This window comes from Cyanistes caeruleus, chromosome 4, assembly GCF_971803275.1.
Source record: "Cyanistes caeruleus chromosome 4, bCyaCae1.hap1.1, whole genome shotgun sequence".
Taxonomy (NCBI): Eukaryota; Metazoa; Chordata; class Aves; order Passeriformes; family Paridae; genus Cyanistes; species Cyanistes caeruleus.
Genome location: NC_141704.1, coordinates 58155326 through 58175625, shown reverse-complemented (window position 1 = coordinate 58175625; position 20300 = coordinate 58155326). Strand labels below are relative to the sequence as shown.

The 20300-nt window shown below is 36.1% G+C and overlaps 1 protein-coding gene across 1 annotated transcript in view; it reads right to left on the bottom strand.

Annotated features, from left to right (window-relative positions):
• KDM7A (lysine demethylase 7A) overlaps positions 1-20300 on the bottom strand; it is a 61690-nt gene that overhangs the window by 28192 nt on the left and 13198 nt on the right. The window contains exons 2-4 of the mRNA XM_086884934.1: positions 7359-7444; positions 1304-1421; positions 309-469 (exon numbers count right to left, since the gene is read on the bottom strand). Of these exons, the coding sequence (XP_086741060.1) occupies positions 309-469; positions 1304-1421; positions 7359-7444 (365 nt within the window). The remainder of the gene's footprint in view (positions 1-308; positions 470-1303; positions 1422-7358; positions 7445-20300) is intronic.

Genomic DNA, 20300 nt, shown 5'->3' with positions numbered 1-20300 from the left:
ACCCCAGCATTCCACATATAGCCTGCACTAAAATTAACAAGTTTGAAAATTGAGACATAAGGCTATAGTCCTACCACACATCTACCAAACAGACACAGACACAAAAAAAAATAAATAGAAGAATAAAAAACCCCTCCAAACCACTGTTTTGATTTTACTCTCCGCTAGTCTTGAATTTAGACTAAACATTTAGCACTCTAGAAGCTCTTATAATCATGCAAATATTTATTTTATAATCATGCAAATATTTATTTTAGTTTACAGACAGGAGAAAGACATTTTAATAAGTACTCCAGAGTGACTCTTACCTACATAGCGTTCCACATCTAAAACGGAGAAAGTTGGTGGAGGAAGTCTGAGTCCCAAACCATCTAATTTAGGAACCATAATGGGAACATCAAACCCATGTTTCTCCAGATATCTTTGTGTTAACTGGCTTCCATGCATTTTCAAAATTACTTCATCAGCACTGGCAGAAAGAAAGGATGGAGTATTAGCAGAAAAGCATCCTCCAAGCATTACTGAAATAAAAAAAGTCTCAGTTTGGTGCAGGACAGATATGAATGGCTACATCTGAATTTAAAATAAACACACAGTACTGTTTTATTAAGTATTTAACTAAAAGACCAAGTAAACAACCTCAACAAGCAAAGAAATTTTTACTGTAATGCATTATCTGGAAACTCATAGTCCTTCTGTATGACCGAAGAGAGTAATGTAAAAGGATGGGGAAAAGGAATTCTAAGAGAAGGCATTACTCATTAAAGTACATTTTGCTAACAGCCACCAGCTGCTCTAAAGAATCCTAAGTCATTGTGTTTCAGCGAGATAGCCAACCAAGCTCAGGATCAAAATATAATCATGTTTCTCCATTTTCTTCTAAAGCACACAAGAATGGGCAGACCATCAGCTCATGTGAATGTTTTATGTTACTTGGAATGAAGCGGAGAACTAAAGGAATAGACAGACAATATTCAAACAGTAAGAGCACAAACACCAAACAAACAAAACAAAAAACAAAACAAAACAAAAACCAAAAAAAACACCCTAAAACTCAAAACCTCTCAGACCACCCTGCAGCAGTTTCAACAGACAACTCATCCCAGCACAAAACTGAACAGCTACTGCGTGAAAAGGCAAATGTATCCCTCTGAAACAGGGATCCACTGGGAAGAATTGTGAAGAAGGAGCAAGTCATCCTCAACCTTCACTATATGAAGCAGAGAAATGTTAGTCAATTCCACTAAGACAGATGACATTTCACTGTGTTTTCCCACCAAAATATGTAAGGAAGGTTCTGTACCTTGGGAAAGAGCGAGCCCGCAGCTGTTTAACAAAGGTCCGTGTTCCAGCCTGCACTGGTTTGGAGCCATCATCTGGCTCTGTGTAGTCATGTCTGTGCCAGTTTCTCCTCTTCTTCACTACAAGTTTCAGGAAGATTAAACATGGAATTAGTTAAATCAGACATCTCAGATTAGCAATCATCCCATCAGTGAGACAGACACGCCTCAATCACATTACTGTGAAAACAAAGCTTATTTTTTTAATTAGGTGACATTCTACCTATTTCCAACAAATGAAATCTGCAAGACACAATAACTCTCTGTATCTTTATAGCTCCTTCTATATAAGAATCTCAGTGCACACTATATACAAGACTCCACATCCAGTCCAAAACAAGTAAACAGGTGCAGTCTGAAAGCTGTACAAATCCCAAAAGCCAGCTACAAAACTAACATTTGAACTTTAATTTCTTAAAGCTCAGACTTTTTTTTTTTAATAAACAAAAGAACCACACCTCCTGAATAGCCAGAGACTTCATTTTACACACTCACACAATGATAAAACTTAATCCCACTGTGCTGTCACACCCCATAAGCATGCCCATATCCAGTCTGATAATGTTACTGCTATTCACTATCATTTCTACCTCTTATGACTCTACTACAGTTTTGTGTGCAAGCTGTTGTGGGCAGGTGTGATCTTTACAATACATGTAACAAAAGCACTGCACTCCAAAACATACAACTTCTTAACAGTTTGAAGCTTTAATGCACTGCTACAGCATATTAATAAAAAACAAAGGATAAATCAAAGTTTTATTACTATTTTGGGAATCTGATAGCTCAATAGTAGCGAAATTGTGTTTCTAACCACTCCTTATACTTTAAAGCCCAAGGAAATTGAAACACTAGACATTCTCAGAAAAACTTGTGGTGATCTCCCCATGACAAATGACAGATACCCAAATGAAAAAACAGTATGTGTAATAAAAGTGTATGTACTTTCACAGAATCACAGAATGGTTTGGGGTGGAAGGGACATTAAAGTTCATCTACTTACAACATCCTGGCATGAACAGGGACACCTTCCACTATCCAGATTACTCAAAGCCCCATCCGATCTAGCCTTGAACACTTCCAAGATGAGACACCCACCACTCCTCCAGGCAACCTGTGCCAGTGTTTCACCAATCTCACAGTAAAGAATTTCTTCTTTAATCTAAATCTACACTCTTTTAGTTTAAAGCCATCATGCATTGTCCTATCACTAAAGACCTCAGTAAAAAGCCACCTTATTTTTTATACACCCCCTTTACATATTGGAAAGTTGTTCTGTAAAACATTGTAAGCTGTATGTAGCCTCCCCATTTGAATTTTTTGACCTTGAGTCAAAAGGAGAGGAGAAAGTGACTTATGATATTGTGGTTAACTTAACTGCCTGTCTTCAAATTTTCATAATTTCACAACAAATCATTCCATTATGGATATTTCATTGATTTGGCTTCCTGAACCACTCATTTTTCTTCTTCATTTATAAAGAACACAAGCTTACAGCCTTGAACAGAAGTCTTTGGTTGCATCATCTGTTTGTTAGTAAACTGCTCTCTAGAGCACTTCCCCTCTGTACAAATAAACCTGTATTTCTCATCCTCAAACTCTCAACAGGCTGAGAAGCCCTATTAAATCATCAAGAGGTGCCCCTCCAAAAGGGACCACCATCTCACCATTTGGGAAACAAACTCCAAGAGTGCTGAACTTCCAAACTTTATCACTTACTGTACTAAGAAACCCACTAAGGGTCCAGTAACTTAAAGTCTGCATTTCAGTTTTTCCTAAAAAAGCCAAACTCTGCTCCACAGCTAGACAGTTGCTACTGGAAGACTGCCCCAAGATGATTTACTGACACCAGATCTATAATTTAACCACTAATATTAAACACAAATTTAGTTGTGTATGCTGAGGAAACTCAGAAGAGGAAAAAGCTAATTTTATTTGTCAACACAAACAGTGTTTTACAGTAGTCTGCCAAACAGCCTGAAATACAACATCCAGCAAAACCACTGTAGTAATACAAATTCATGGAAGAGCTCATTCTTAAATTTACCTAAGTCATGATGCACCCAAAATGTAAAAAAGCACTAGCAATACTGAAAACACAGCTCACTGTAATAGAAAGCTGAGGATGCATGAGGAAGGGGGAAAATAGTTTTAATAAAAGAAAAAAAAATTGCTGCTTCTCCAGAAAAAACAGTTGGTTATACTGGTTATATAGAATAATGGACGTCTTATAGTCATTCCACATAAGAGGGAATAATTCTGTTGATGTGCTGTTTCCCACAGACATGACAACATAGACCCTTTAGAAGACTTTTAAGAGAATAAACTGACATTTATAGATCTTTGCTAACCTGCAAACCAGTGCTGCTTAATGAACCAACTATCCAAATACTGTAAAACTTCATAAATAATGAAGACAGGTTTATTAAGTTTTCAAAGCTATTTTCTCAGTCATAAATAATAATACAAGAAATTAGTGGCTAATACTAATCTTCGTCAGAGTAGTTTCCCATAAATTCACTGCTGTTACAACAGCTCATTAAAACTGTAAGATGATACAGCTGCTTAAGAGATTTTATAGCACAGACATAGTTTTAAAGTCTGTCTTTCCAACATTTACAAATCAGAAAATAAAATCACTTTTGCTTGTACTTGGCAACGTATATCATCCTTTCAGAAGAGAACACTGAAGAGGAAACAGTCATGAAAACTCTCTGCTTAACGTGTGCCTTCATTCTAGAGCTTTTTTAACCCCTTAAGACATTACAGAAACAACTGCCAAAAAAAACCAAACTAAAACCAAACCTAAAAGCTCAAACTAAGGAAAGAACCAGTGTTCACCCTTGGTGTTTCTAAAAACTGAGGTAAAACCTGCTGTGACAACACTAAGAACTACAAGTTCTTAATTGCAGGGAGGTTGAAAAAAGAAGAGTCTGCTGGAAGTTTTCATAAAAATTAAGTAGGAATATTACTTTTTTTATTATTATTATTATTACATTCCTCCTACATTCAAAGCAATGGGTCAATAACTGTCTCTACTTAGGCAAACACTCTTCCCTGTCTTCTCACACTACTGGACTGTTTCCCTCAGAGACCACCATCTGCTAGACTTCAAACGGAGACCATCAAGAGGCGTACACAAGTACAATGAGGCCCCGAGTCTTGGAAGAAGTACTGGAGATTCCCAGTGACCAAAAACACAAGAGTAATGTTGGCACAGGAAAACTGCAAAATTGTTTGGAGCACCCAGTAAATCACAGAATACCCTGCCAAGGCCTGGTACAACATCTCATTCTCAGCTCAGACCAAGCACAGGCATTATTACCACAAACAAAAAGATGCTGGTTGGAGGGTAGTCACAGAAGTGAGAAGACAAAACCAGAAAAAGAAAGGGATGCCCTGACAACTACACTCATATTAGCATTTACTGAACGTTGTGCTTTCTTAGAGCTCTGAGCACCACAAGCTGGTGACACATCTGACTCACAGCATTCATGCAAACAGAGCATTTTTACACTTAAGGATCACTGAGAAAACTTTGAAACTAACAAAATGAATATGAATACTCTAAATCAAATTATCTAAAAAAAAACCCAAAACAAAACCCTCTATAGTATATTACTTTAAATTGTTCTCTTTTTGAATTACTTCTGATTTTAGGATTCATTATTTAGCATTTTATACACATGGCTGTTTACTAAAGGTCCTGTAAAATTGTTCTTTCAAATCATGAAGAGGATTTTTTTTTAAATACATGAATAAATTGATTTGTTAATTTCATCTTTCCATCTAACTATGCAGTAGCTTTCTTTTCATTACTGGAAATTTTACACAATTAATTTTGTAGGATACTGAAAGTAACCACCCATTTGTAATGTAAAGTATGTGTTTCTTGTATATTTTAAGTAAATTTTTTTTACTACTTCATTTAATTACATATTCTGTTGAAAACACAGATATACTTGCCCTCTTCAACAGCTGAATTTTTGTCTCTTTGTAAACTCTTAGACAAAGAGTCTGGAACATTTCTGCAACACCTGAAGTCATGAGACATTATCAGTCGCTTTAAAAACTGAAGGAAGTAGGGCCCAAACCACAAACTACCATAGATTTTATTCTGACAGCTGAGAACAATTAATGAAACTCAGTGTGAAGACATTTAATTATATCACCTCTGTTTGGGTTGGTAACTGACATGTCTGAAGCTTCTACTAAATCTAGATGATCTACACACTTGAGGCAGTATGAAATAACAAGGATAATTTTTGCCACAGATGCTTGTCTTTTTGAAAAGACTTCCAAAACAAGAATCCCTCTTATCTCACTGTCTAATTGCTGCAGGTGAGACAGCACTTACATTACAAGAAAGGTTATTTACAGCCATCAGGGTGAAGCAGACTAGTTCTCACTAATCAAGAAAAGAAAAGAAATTTCAAATTTACTAGTTTATTATTTTGAAAAGTCTGATATGATCTTTCATCTGCTCCTCTTCCTAGTCCCTCTACTCCACAGAAAAAAGAGACAGAAAGTTAAGGGAAAAAATAGCTGTTGTTTGTATTCTGATTTATAAGACAAACATGCAGATTTGGAACTGAAAATGACTACTGGAGTACTAAAAACTACAAGCACACAGACCAGCATTTATCTTATATTTTAACTAACAGACCATGAACTCACATATTACAGAAGCTACATATCACGAAACATGTATTAATTAAATCAGTAATTGATTTACTTTGGTTTACTTTGAACTTACTAGTTCTCTTCATTCACTTTGTTCATACTCCACAAGACTACCACTGAGGGTGGTTTTAAACTTATTTCTAAATGTAAAGTAAATTCAGATTTGAAAATACTATTTATCTTCAGTCAGCATCGACTGTAAAACATTATATGGTGTCTTCAAGAGAAAAAAGCCAAAAAAACTCCCAAACTTAACAAAAAAAAAATGAACCAAGGAAACAAAAAAAACCCCGAATTAAAAACCCAAAATAAAAACACAACCAACAAAATCAACAACAACAAAACCCACAAACAAGCATGCATTAAAAAACACAAATTACCATGGCTCAGTGCTTGGAGGGTAAAGCCATTCTGCTTATAAATGCTTTTCAGGTCTGAATGAGGAAATTTAATTCATGGTTGGAAAAGTGAAATTTATTTTTAGATTTTTTACAGCCCTGTTTCATTTGAGAAGGGGAGACATGGGAGAAAACCTAGGGAATTGGATAAAGCAGTACCCTTTCAGCAGTTACCAAGAGAAGCTACGTTTCATTTTATCACTGCAGATCTCTACAGCAAATTTATCTACTCAAAGGAGAACCAAAGAGATGTCTCTTGTTGCTCTCTATCAGACTCTGCTCGCAACCCATTCTGACCTTGGAGGAATCTTGTTTATAAATTAGCAACCTGAGATTTGGAACTGTGTAACTTTCAAGGACATAAATGGGGGGAAACAACAAAATTATTAACAAACAACAAAAAAAGCACAAACAGCACTCACAGGATGTTCATATTCTGCTTTCACTGTTGAAAAGTTGTGTTTGACTGTTGTGGCACATAACTTACAACCATCAAGAAAGGAAAGACACCTAATTTAAACACTTTCTCAAAGTTGCCTTCCTAGGTATTTATTGGAACTTTAATAATTAAAATACAGGAACTTTGTAACCATCCTTCATATTTTCCTTTTTATTTTTTTTAATTATGATTCCCTAATTCTCATTTTCTCACTTTCTGCCAAGTCCAGATTGTTTTCTAACTCTGTGCACTTTGATTTCTCCAATCTACAGCCATGCCTTATATTTTATTCTATCTACATCTCCATATCAGGGAGCATTTCAAGATGGTTTGTCTGTTTTGCAGGTTTTTAATCAGCTCGGAGTTAGTCACATAGAACCAGTACCTTCTAAATAATCCAACTCATCTTGAATATTCCTCTGAACAGTCCTTTGCAGTTGTACATGGAGAGAAAACAGTCTAAACATGTAAGATGAAATCTGAATAACTCATACTTACTTAGAGAAGGTCCATGGAGAATTGCACAGTTGGGACAATGGTATAGATCAATGTCAACAGCATGGTGCTCCTCTACCCCAACGCAGCTGGAATAATATTTTTTACATGTTAATGAGAATGCACACAGAGTTTATTTTTCAAGCTAAAAAATAATTAAATCTTAGGTTTTTATCAAAACGTGCTTACTCTACAAAATTATAATGAGATACCAGATTATCTCAGCTACTGGGTTGCCACATAAATTTTGACTAAGAATTTATCACTGAACACAGAATGCCATTAAAAAAAATCATAAACAGGAAACAAGAATCAAATTTCTTGAAAACGAGCAAATCTACAATATATACACCATTATCCCCAAAAACTTTGATCCTAATTACAGAAAACAGTTTAGACAAAACCATTCAAGCAATTTTTCTCATAGAAGCTATGAGTTAAAAAAAAAAATAATAAAGCAGAGGTTTCTCTGCTGTTAATTTATACAAGATATAATGGGTATTTTCCTTGTCTTTTTCTTTCTGCAAAAAGCACATAACCGACTCCCACCTACCAAGACAAATTAATGAAAAATACTTCCTAAATATTCTTGAAATCTTTAAAATAGACCTGACTTCACAAGCTACACAAGTGACCACACAAATAACTTAGTAGAACTGTTTTTGGTTTAAAATAGCAGCATGTATTTTAAAGAGCACTTGAGAGATGTAATGCTTTCTCAGTGCATATTTTTTTCCAGATAAAACAGTCAAAATGTGATTTTGACTATTTTGACAAAAAGCGAAATCTTTACAACAGTCATGACAAAGCATCTATTCTGTTAATACCCAAACAACACAATTTTAAAGTCAATGAAGTACATTTCCTTAGAAGCTGAAACACTAGGGGTTAATTGGAGAATATGTGCTTTTGCACAAAGTTCTTAAGCAAAAAAACCCACAAGTAATTCCTGCTTTCTGGTCTGAATCCTGGCAGAGCACTTCATTCTCTGAAAAGTTCACTGACACTTACAAAATTGCTGACTTTACAGTTAATACAGAAAAAAAGAGTACAACTCTGAATATTTACACCAAAATTAGGTATGTACACTCAATGCACTCCAGCAACATAACTGGAACACTACCCCAGTCACGTAACCCATTTCATATCAAGTGTAATGAGTGTTTAAACACTGAGGCTTTGAAATGATCCAGCTACACAAAGTCTTTTCCTCAGCAGCCTTGTGCCAAAAGTGCTGACACGCTCCAGCAAGTGTCAGTACATGCTGCCAAAACAATACAAGAAACAGTCTAGCACTGAAAGCACAATGAGCAAATCCAATCTGAAACTGAAGAGCATCTCCCACATAACTATCAACGGGAAGTGTATTCTGAGTTCCCTCTAAAGATTCAGCTAGCTCTACTTCCCCATTCCCTACATACCACATGAAACCCAGAAATTATTTAGCTTTTTTTATATGCATACTATTTTAAATACAAAACTCAGCTCATCGCAATTCTTGCAATATTTAGCATCTGCTTTAAGACCACAGCTACAAGAATCATTATTACATGAAAATCCAGCTGACATATAAACAAAAAGGAAGGCAGAAGCAGTCTTTAAAAATGCATGTCCCATTTCCTTCTGCTTGTGTTCTCTTGCTTTTTATAGAATAGATGAATGACTCATAATCCTATGCATTATAAGAAAATTGTTTTTATATGTACATTCTAAAAGCCCCAAATCCAAAGGCTGGTTTTATACATCTTTAGGAATCTCATTATTTTAGCTAAATTTGTAATTTTTGAACAGCTAAATATATTTATGTTGAACTGTATCTTGATCAAGTTTGCACTTCATATATTCCCTTCCCTTTTTCTTGATGTTTATCTGATACATTCATCATCATTCCAACCAGATTATCTTGCTAACAGTAAGAACTTTGCATAAAAATACAGTAAAAATAGCTTTGACAACTATTTGTCCTATTCTGTTTAAGAATCTTAATTCCATTGTCTCTTTTTGAATGTTACAGATAACAGAATTTCTGCTTTATTTTCAGGCTTAGTACCAACGATTAACTCAATAACCTTTCATGAAGGCACATGGGATTTTGTGTACTGAGACTGGAATGATATTATAATGTCTGGAATAGCCATTCAATAAGGGAAGCAAACATTTTCAGTCTACTATTTATCCTGTAAACTCAGCACTGGAAACACAAAACACTAAGTGGAGATCACAGAAGCGAATCCAGCAGCAGATGCCTGACTGAAGCAAAGGGCAAAGGAGGTACCAGCACCTGCAAGAACAAGCATTGCCAAGGATGCCACAGAGCACATCAATCACACACAGCGCCATTACAAGTCGCTTCCCTGCATCCCTTTCTCCAACATACACAGATGAATCAGACATTAATCACTCTGGCTTCTAGCAAGCAATCAATTACTGTGGTAAATGCAACTTCAGACCTCAAGCATCAAAACAAGGTCACCAAGAGGTAGCAGAGAGCCTGGAAAACATTAACATACTCAAACACTGCAATACTCCCAATCCACTGACATTTTCCTGTATGAAATATTATTACCCTTCACCTTGCAATCAACCCAATCCATTTGGGTTGAAATGTGTTGAGTATATACTACCTAGTTTCTGAATTGCTCCTCTCCTACAGGGAGGTCACAGACTAACCCTCAGGAACAGTGGAAAGCTTACAGTATTAAACAATAAAATACATTAATTTAGAAAAAAAAAAAACCAGCTGTACAAGACTATGCAAAAATACACCTTTAATTCTATTTATGCAGGTGAATGGCTAACCAGGTCCAATTTCACTTGCAATGCTCTAGAAGGAGTAGCAAGGTAGAAAAAAGTTAAAAACAGATTCCATTACATCAGCCTTGGAATGAATGGTCAGACACTCCAAACTTCACAAGGTATCTAGCATCAAGGGAAGGTCAAGAGGGGGTAGCAGAAGATTTGGGAAGTTTTTTCACACAAAAGAACATGCCCATCCCTGGCATCTGAAGAAATCCCTTGCTACTGTAAGTTTAAGGAACCCATTCTCCCAACTTAAGTCTCACTAGAAGGTGCATGTACATGTTTTTTATTTAGTCTCAGCTTTCTATTTGATCATTACATTTGTAGCTATGTAAAAGCAGCAAGTGTAAATCAAAAACAATCAGAAGAGGACTCCAACATCTGACAAGTACCAGTTGACCTCTGCTTTTTGATAAAGGGCAAATAAGGCTTCTTTCACAGTGCAGGGGGAAGTCCTGCAGAGGCTGTTCCCCAGTATTATTTTAGATTTTAAGAGATGAGTACTGATAATTCAGAATGACAGATTAAACAACTATTTCACAATTATGGTGGAATGTCTTGTACAAGGAGCGTGCAGAAGTCCAGGACAGTTACTGTAAGTACTATTCCTGGTGACGGCATGGCTGTACATTGTAAGCCATCCAAGGCACCTGGCACATCTCTCCCACAGCAGCACAGTGTGAATAAATACTGGATCCATGTCAGCCACCACACAGGCTGCTGTACCTTCTGCATCTAATACCTGCTTGCTCTCAATCCAGCCTGGCTTTTCTCTTCCCTGCTTCTGAAGTTATCAACCACAAGCACAACATTTTAGAGATCGCTTAACTGCCTTTGCTGGTATGACTGAAAAAATCCCGGTTTAAGAAAAAAATCCAAAGCACTCTTGTTCAAAGGCCTTATTTTCAGTGTTTGTAAGGGTACATGACTACTTAAAAAATACTTTATTAAAACAAGCAGTACATGTAACATACTCTACAATTATATAAAATTCCCAATGTAAAAGGAAATACTTATAAAAAAGATCACTACAAAAGTCAAGAAATGAATGAAATGTGGATGCCCATTTTCCCAGTTTAATCCCTAGATTAAACCAGGAAGATATTCCTACTAGGAAAATTCTGATATTTCCTGTATAAGGGCATACTAAGAATAAAATCTTGAAAATTAATAGATGTAAGCAATTCTCAATGATCTAATAAAAGGATGACAGAAAACAGATCACCATCAACAATGAAAAGAGCTATTTTGTCAAGAAGCTAGGCAGTATATACGATACCATCGTCTTGGATTCCCTCTTCTGTTCCTTCCCTCTACTGCTTCAATTCCATAAGGTCCTTCTCAACCTCTTTCAGCAGCATGTCCAAAACTGTCTTACAGGCTCATCATTCTAGATGCACTAGAAGGAAGTTAGGAAGTCTCCCACAAAAGCTTCCACTCCTTTCCACATCAGCATGATACTTTGTGCCTATTAAGCTTCACCTAGCAGATGAGGAAACTAGACAGGCCATCACAGGCATTTCTACTACTTCTTCAACAGATATTGTTGGATAGATATTATTTTACAATTAGATGTTGATTTACAGCTCAAAACTAGGCCAGGTTTTTAAAGTTTCTTACTTATTATTGGGACAGATGAAGTTCAGGTCCCAAGAGCTCTTGGTTTCCCAGTGTCTGACCTGAACAGTCTGACTTTTTTTGTGGTTACTGTGCAGCAAAAATGCAGGTTAGGGGCTCTTGCTAGTACATTTAGTTAAGCACAAAATCTTGCATCTTTTCCAACCTATAAAATTACTAAAAATTACATTTTGCAATATTCTCTTATATTCTCCCTGAATAATCATTGTAGACAACCTTCTTCTTTCTCTACCATCCTGTTTCTGAGCAAGAACTCGGCACGTGCTCTTCACGTCCACCAGCACCCACAACCTTTCCCTGATATGCCTCAGTGAGCACTGCAGGCTTTATCCGTAAAAGGAGGAAAACAGCACAGTTCTTGACATCTAGTAGGAAAAAAAAGAAATGAACAAAAATTCTGGAAGAGTGGAAAAATACTAGGAGTATTAAAGCATGTTCCCTGTTACCAAGAATAAAGGGCTATAGACAATTCCTAGGGATGTAGGCATGTTTCCTATTATCTGACAGAGCAGATAGCCAAAAAAATCCTTTTTCAGTTTCCAGTCATCCACAGAACAGCCAAGACACATAGATAGTGAGTCTCTGCTGTCTCTTAACAGTGATGGGGACAGGAACAACTCAATGCAGGAGGTAGCAAAGATTCATTAGTAACAGGACAGCCTTAGTTGTCCCAAAACTGAAGTCATTACCACAGTTTCTCATAGCATTAAACTAAACATAGCTGGTGCTGCTGAAAAAAGGTCCCACCCTCCTTCCTCCAACTGCCTGGCCATGGGCTTCCATTGTTTCTCTCACCAGATCTAAACCATCAGGCAGACACATGACAAGTCAGTTCAATAAGCTGATTGAAAAGAAAAAAACTGCCACTCAACTCACTTTTTCAGATGAGTTTTAGAAACCTTAATGGTAAGAGTCCATAAATAAAAAATCAAATGGTACACGTTACACTTATACGCAGTTATTTAACAAATATATAACAACATAATTTTCAAGAAGACAGATGAAAGAAAATATTCTGTTACTTCATCTCTATTTTGTCTTTGTAAAAATTTTTGCTAAACAGTAAGAAGCAATCTTACTGGTTAGCAATCTTATGCTGATAATATACCTTTTACCATCAGGCCTTAATATTGAATTTCAAATCACCAAGGATGAGAGTTATTTCTATTAATACACTGAGCAAATAACTCTAAAAAGTAGGCAAGCATTACATCAAACTTTTCATTTTACTTGTAACAAGGTTTGCAGTTGCTATTTTCAGTCCTAATCTGTTTGAGCATAACAAACCCAAAAAAATCTATTGTAATTATTGCCAAAATTAGTTAGTGAGCTTGCAAGTTATGCAAAGATTAGCTTCTCCTACTCCATCCCAAGAATGCAAATAAAAGTACAGGGTAGGAAGTCTGGGAGATTTTAATTCTGGTTAGTCATTTAATTTAAGCCTATGCTTTCCAAGTGGGAAAAGGATGCCAAGTAGGCAATATTTACAGGTTAAGACAATGGAAGAACTAAAGATTTCACTGCCAAATAGTCACATCTGCCACTTGTTACAGGACAATATTAAAATGCTTAATTTGGAATAGAAAGACAAAGTCAGCATGACAATACTGTTGACCAGCTCCATACCATCCCATAGCACAATAATAGATTAAAACATGAAATTTATTTGAAGAAGAGATTAAAACTTAAAGTAAATGTTGTGAGCTTTTAAAACCTGGACCTTACGCTAGACGGATTTTCCCTCCAGCACCACTCTTCAAAATGCATGCAGTTACACCAAAGAAAACAAAACAGACCAAAAGAAACCACAAGCAACACGAGAAAGCTTCTGCTTCCCTCCACTATTTCTTCATCTTACCATAATCATAGTAACAGTTTTGGAATTGCAACAAACTTAAATGGACTTACTTCAGAAATTAAGTAATTTTTGAAAAGTAACAAATTTCTATACACTAGACACTGAATTACTGCCTTAAACTAAAAAAAAAAAAAAAAAAAAAAAAAGAAAACCTCAGCATAAAAATATTCGAGGTTTTGTTTTTGCCATATTCACTTTGCAAAAGAAAATACCTTTTAAAAGGGAGCAATTGATATGAACACAACCCAAAGAATATGCATAATTGTACCTTAAAATTATTTTTAAAATAGCTGTTTTTCTATCTGTAGCAATTTTTCCCCTCTCTCAAAGTTACCAGTTTTCTCCAGGAAAAAAAACAAAAAAAACCAACAAACAAAAAACCCAAACAAAGAATCCAAAACTCAAACAAACAAACAAAAAAACCCAGGTTTTTAAAATAGGTATAGAATATATGCATGTTGGCCCAACAGCTTACCTAGTTTTTGTACACATTCACTCACACACATTCTACCAAGTTCTTAAGAACACAAAAACGACATGTAAGACCAACTCTCAAAATATCTAAAAATATACTAACTTATTCAATATTGCATCATCCTTTAACATAGATAATAATCCCAAGAACAGTAATGCTGCATGCCATAATATATGTAAAACTCTGACCTTTGATTGCTCAGACACATCTGCTCTGATACTTCAAAAGTCCTAAGAGGCCTTGGTCTACTTACGATTAACCATCAAATTGCACATTAAAAATGTTAATGTTCATTACATAGGTTTAGACTTCCCTAATGTAATTCAACCCTACTGCTTTTAAATGATGCAATATTTCTCTGAAATGAGGTATTGCAGTAACACAAACATGCAAACAGGTATACGATCTATTTTGAATTCCAATGGACCTTCCAAAGGCTCAGGCTTCCTGCACCTTCTGAAATAAAGTTTGATAGTGATGCTAGTGCTGTCCTTTCAGAAAACACTTTTAATGGCAATACTCTTGCACATTTTTCTATTGAGAAAGAAGTTATATATACTGGTTTTCTTTCTCAAGTAACAGTGCTTTTCATTCCCTCAAAGCACAGAGGTTATAATAAATAAAATCAGTATATGACATCTTGTCAATGAAAGCTTAACTCTAAAGAATGGATTGTGAAATGTAGAAACCTAATAGGAAAATTACAGTCAATGGAACAAAGCTATCAAGTTACATAATGAAATAGATTCAGTTACAAACACACCAAACCTTCCACCTGCATTGTGAAAGTAGCCACATAATCATATTACCTCAAATCTCAGAGAAAAAAAACCAGTGATGTACATTATTTGTAAACTAACTTTTCCATTCTACAATTCCAGTCCAGTCTGAAAACAAACTGGTATGGTTTTGAAATGCGACACGTTTTTTCCCCTAGATCTGTTTTCTAAGTACAGTGACTTCAATTTATTGAAATTGCTAGAATAAAGGTAAGAGAGAGTCATTACATTTAGAAAATACTTTGACAACTGAATAACTGGCATAATCAACATGTTCTTATTTCTAATCATTGGTGAAAAGATTGTGTGGAAAGCTGATTTTCTACACAAGCATTTCATGTAACTATTAGGAATTTAAACAAAATGAAGTCAAATGACTGTTCAAACTGGAGTCAAATAATTACATGCTTAGAAAATCCTAACAGCCTTTCGTACAAAAATGTACATGGAGGTCAAACAACCTTTTCACTACAATGTATGACTTCCAGGAAGCGACACACAGTCCAGGTTAATTCACAATGGCAACCACCATCACGTATTATGTGTAGCAGCTTTATGAGAAGTAACTTTTCCTAATGACAATTTCCTGATAGAGCCAAATTAACATTACTGAAGTACTTTTGATGTACTCCTTCTGTTTAGTATCATCTATTAAACATATAGCAAATTCTTCATCGTTCCCATGCCAAATGAGATTTCTACTCATTCTTCCCAACCAGACTGATTGCATCAAGCTGCTTTAAAACAGTATATACAATTAATTCTGTTTGGGTCCTTTTAAAAAAACTGTTTTACAGAAATGAAGGTCTGAAGAACCTAAATCTTCTAGCATAGATTTTAGCAAAATAAACTGCCTCAAGATAATCAAAGAAATAAATTTAAGAAAACTACAGCAGACCTCAAGACTAAACAACTTGTCAGTAAGAGCAGAGAATAAAAAGACGTTTTAAATGCATCTGTGATAGCTGAAGGCTTTACTTTAGTGTGAAACTATTGAGAGAACCAAGATGATACCAGCAAGTGAATCATGACACAAGGTTTGCAGGGAAGAAAGAAAAAATGTACATTCTGACATGAACAAATTCTTTTTAGCACTTTAAAACCAGTAATCTGTGTAACCCTACACATGTGCAGCAAAGCACACTGATCAGGAATTCAGAAAGATTCTCTGTAGCAGTTCAGACTCCACTTTCTCCATATATTTTCCAAGCATGGCCAGACTGACACACCAAAGAGAAGAAGGAACAATAGTCCAATCTGACTTCAGGCACTGTGTCTTAGTGAAGTTGCCTGCTTGAAGCCTGTGGAAATAAATGAGAACTATCCTGTCCTTCCCACAACTGATGCAGGAAAAGGGATTAACATTGGCTTTCAATTAATTCTAGGAACACTGAAGTCCCAATTTATCTGACCACAGCCAGCACGAATTTCAGTTCTGGTTATAATGCAGAGTCTGTAATGGCAGTATTAGGTACTGTGGCCCCTAAATACAGAAGAAAACACGTTAGCTATTTGGTTTAGAGAGAGAGGGCATTGAAAGGGAGAAACAAAAAGAGAGAATAACTGCTTCTGTATACACTAATGTCAAAGGTTTTCTAGGTGTTTAAGAAAGTTCTTCAATTATGTATTTTTATCTCCTCCTCAAGACTCCAAGTCAACAGTTAACCTCTTCCCCCCTAAGATCAAACAGAACCTAGTAAACTACCCTGACACATAACTACATCTTATTTAGGTAATTTGCCTTATTTCAATTCCCAGACAGAGTTATTCTACTTGTCCTTATAAAAAAAAAAAAAAACCAACCAACCAACCAAACAAAAAAAAAAAAAAAAAACCAAAAACCCACCTGTACTTACAATAAGCAAAAACTAAGTACTTTAAAATAATGCCTTCAAATCAGAAGGTTTAAAGGTATAACTAACACTCTTGTCTCAATTCTGCAAAACAAAAAAAACAACAATCAAGAACAACAACAAAAAAAACCCTACAAAATCTTCAACCATTTAAAGCAGCCTCCACACCCATCTTGAAACAGACATCTTAACTGAGCACCTTTGTGTGGTTGTATCCTACTGAAGAACAAACTACTACTGAAAATTGCTACCATTATTTCCCCAGTAGAAACAAGGAAGAAATATCCGAAGCTCTACAGAGATAACAAGAGGGTGGAAAAGGGAAATCAGTATACAAGTCAATTAAACGTTCACTCATTCAGGAATGAAGCAACTACGACAACTTTAACACAGCAAATTATAGCTGCTTATTACATGTCCCTAATTATATATATGTGTATATATATATATATATATATATATATATATATGAATTTTTTATATATACACACATATATAATTAGGATGATGGAATCACCATCTCTTAGTGTTCAAAAAACGTGGGGATGTGGTGCTTGGGGACATGGATTAGTGGTGAACATGACAGTGGCAGCTTAATGGTTAGACTCAAATGATCTTTCTGACCTTCGCAATTCTATGATATACAGTCTACACTCATTTGCCTGCCTCAAATTCTAGATTCTTAGCTTTTTGTCCTAATCTTTTTCAACTCCAACTTGTGCATAGGCTCCTGTCAATTCTCACTAGCCATCTCAATGCAGTATTACATATTATATAGTTTTAAGGTCTACTTGCATCCCAACCAAGTCTTTTGACTTACTCAACAGGAATTTCAGTTCCATTTCCAGTGCAGTTTCCTAAAAAGTAGAGCAAGGGCCTTTTATACAGAGAACAGATATATTAGTTACTTTTTCAAAGAGAGAGGGCATTGGAAAGGAAGGAAAAAGACAGAAATTAACAGAATTATAAAAACACAGCCGATGAAGAGAAACTGAGGTTCAATCAAAAATGACAAGTCTTAGGAAGCAATTACATGACATAGCTTGCACTGATTCAATGGCTTGCAGCTGCTGGAAGAGGCAGGTTACCCATTCCCTTCCAAACAAGCACTCCCTCTCCCATTCCTTGCAAGGGCCCTGTTACTTGCCTGGATACAAGGCAACATGTTTTTATTCGCTAATCTGAAAGAAACTAACCTAGCCAGTCTTTTTTGCCTGTTTATCAAATCAGATTACAGCATGGTTGGGCAACTGTCATAGGCAATCCATGAGAGGGAAGAGGACTGTATGACCCAGAGGGAGGGATCTGGGGGGTAGGACTGCTCCTCTCAGCAGTGGAAGTCACTAGACCTGCAAGGCCTACTGTTGGAACTTCATTATTCACTAAGACCCAGAACTACTTTGGCCTAACAGATAAATTGCCAAGAGCTTACCAATCAGACTGCAGGGAACATCCCTGCCTACACCTGAAAAACCTCCTCAACTTTAACCATACACCCTGCCCAACGTCAAGAGAGGCACTATCAAGTCCAAGAGACACGCACATTGGCACTAGATGTCATATGTGAACCAAGGTTTTCTTAGCAACAACATTAAGATGGTTCTAGTCTGGCCTCTTTTATGCATCCCAGTCCTTCTCTGATTGGGTGTTTAATCAGCTCCTTGAGACCAGTTATCTATAGCTCCAGCTACAGGAGTAGCTGAGGCAAGTACCCAGCAGGTGTATGACATTATGCCACTACCAATATATTATTTGCCTACAAAACACTCTTTCCACTAATGCACTGAAGTACAACAGGAATTAGAAAACAAATAATCCCAACAGTTTGGAAGTGACATTTCTAAACCACATCAAACATTTTTCCATAAAGCAGGAGAGGATCAAAAGGACAAACCTTCAGCTAAATTCCCACCTTCTAGTCTGAGAGACACATGAGAACCACTCTAAAGTGGGAAAATACCTGTGTTTTTTAGAGACCGATAAAAACAAAAATGTCACTAATAGTTCTTGCATACTCTCAGCAGCTTCTAAATTCCATAATTACCTACACTTAAGTCTCACAAAAAAAACATTTATTATATCATTTTTATGTAACAAGTGTCTCTAATACTAGTTCAACCACCTCTTTTAAGCCATCTGCACTCTAAGCATTTTTTAATCCATTTGGGAATTTTTTGCTATGTCTTCACCAGCTCCATCTCCCTCTCAACAGCTAGAAGTGTTGAATGTTCCTCATCTACAAAGTGCATGGACTGCAGACTCCTACAGTACAAGCTGGTTATTCCGGTTGTCTAATAAAGATGAGTTGTTTAGAAAGATCATGTTGCCTAATAAAGATGAGCTGTTTAAAAAGATTGTGAAGCTTGACAAGTACTATCAGCACTGTTATTTTATGCAATACACAGTCTGCAAAGCTTATGAAATCCTGAGTAACACTGTCAGTAGACACCATCAGATCTGTCTTGCTCTCAAGTTTCTCAAGTGATAAAAAAAGATTTGGAGGCGAACAACAACAAACGCACAATGACTTCCCGGCCTGAGGGGATTGATTAGGACACTAATGATTGTTTTTAAACCGTGCCACTTCAGTTGAAAAATGATGCCAGGAATTATCTGAAAATAGGACTTTTTGCTAACAAGATTAGAGGCACATTTTTCTGTTTCCCACGTTCTAGCACCAGCAACCAGTATTAGCACAACCTTAAAACTCCATTGCTGCAAATCCCTTATTCTTGGGATTTCTTGTATGTTTGCTTCTTTTACAGACTGCAGCAAAAGCAAACTTGGCTTCAGTCTGCTTTACACACCTTTAAATTGGCTCCTTACACCAAAAACACTTTACCACCTAACTGGGTTAAGAAATTTCTTACCCAGATTGGTTTTAAAGACCTCCTGCAGCCGTCCACTAAGTAACTTAACACTCACAGTAGCATTCAGAGATTCTACAGCTGTACCTGAAACAAGCTTCTTTTGCCTTCAAAATTCAACTCATTAAATAGTTCTCCTTTAAGAAAAATTAAAAAATTAAAAATAAAAATCAAGGACATTGTTCAATTTATCTTCTCAACTGAGTAATTCTTCCTCCAGCCTGCAATATTTTTTCAGACATTGCTAGGAAGTTTTTAGCAAGCTATTTATTAAGCTGAATAATTTCTGCATCTTCGAATCACAACACAAAAAATTATACGATGGCTCCTACAGCTTTGAAGTACCTTACTTGTATAAGGCAAATAGATTTGCAGTAAATAGCAAGGAGAGACAGATGCTTCATTTCTGAAGAAATCTGAGAGCAAACTGGCTCATCTCGAGCTCACCATGCTCGTTTCAAAAGCAGATGGAGTATCTGATTACATTAACTTCTATTTAAGCTATGATACAAGCAAACTGTTTCAGATACACAGATAATGAGTCTAAATATCAGATGTTACATTGGCTGGCTGGCTGGCAGAGCAGTAAGTAGAAAATGCTCCTTCAATCAACTAGATAATGCATATAATTTAGAGATCTTTATTGGATTCTCAGCTGCTTATAGAGGTCCAGAGG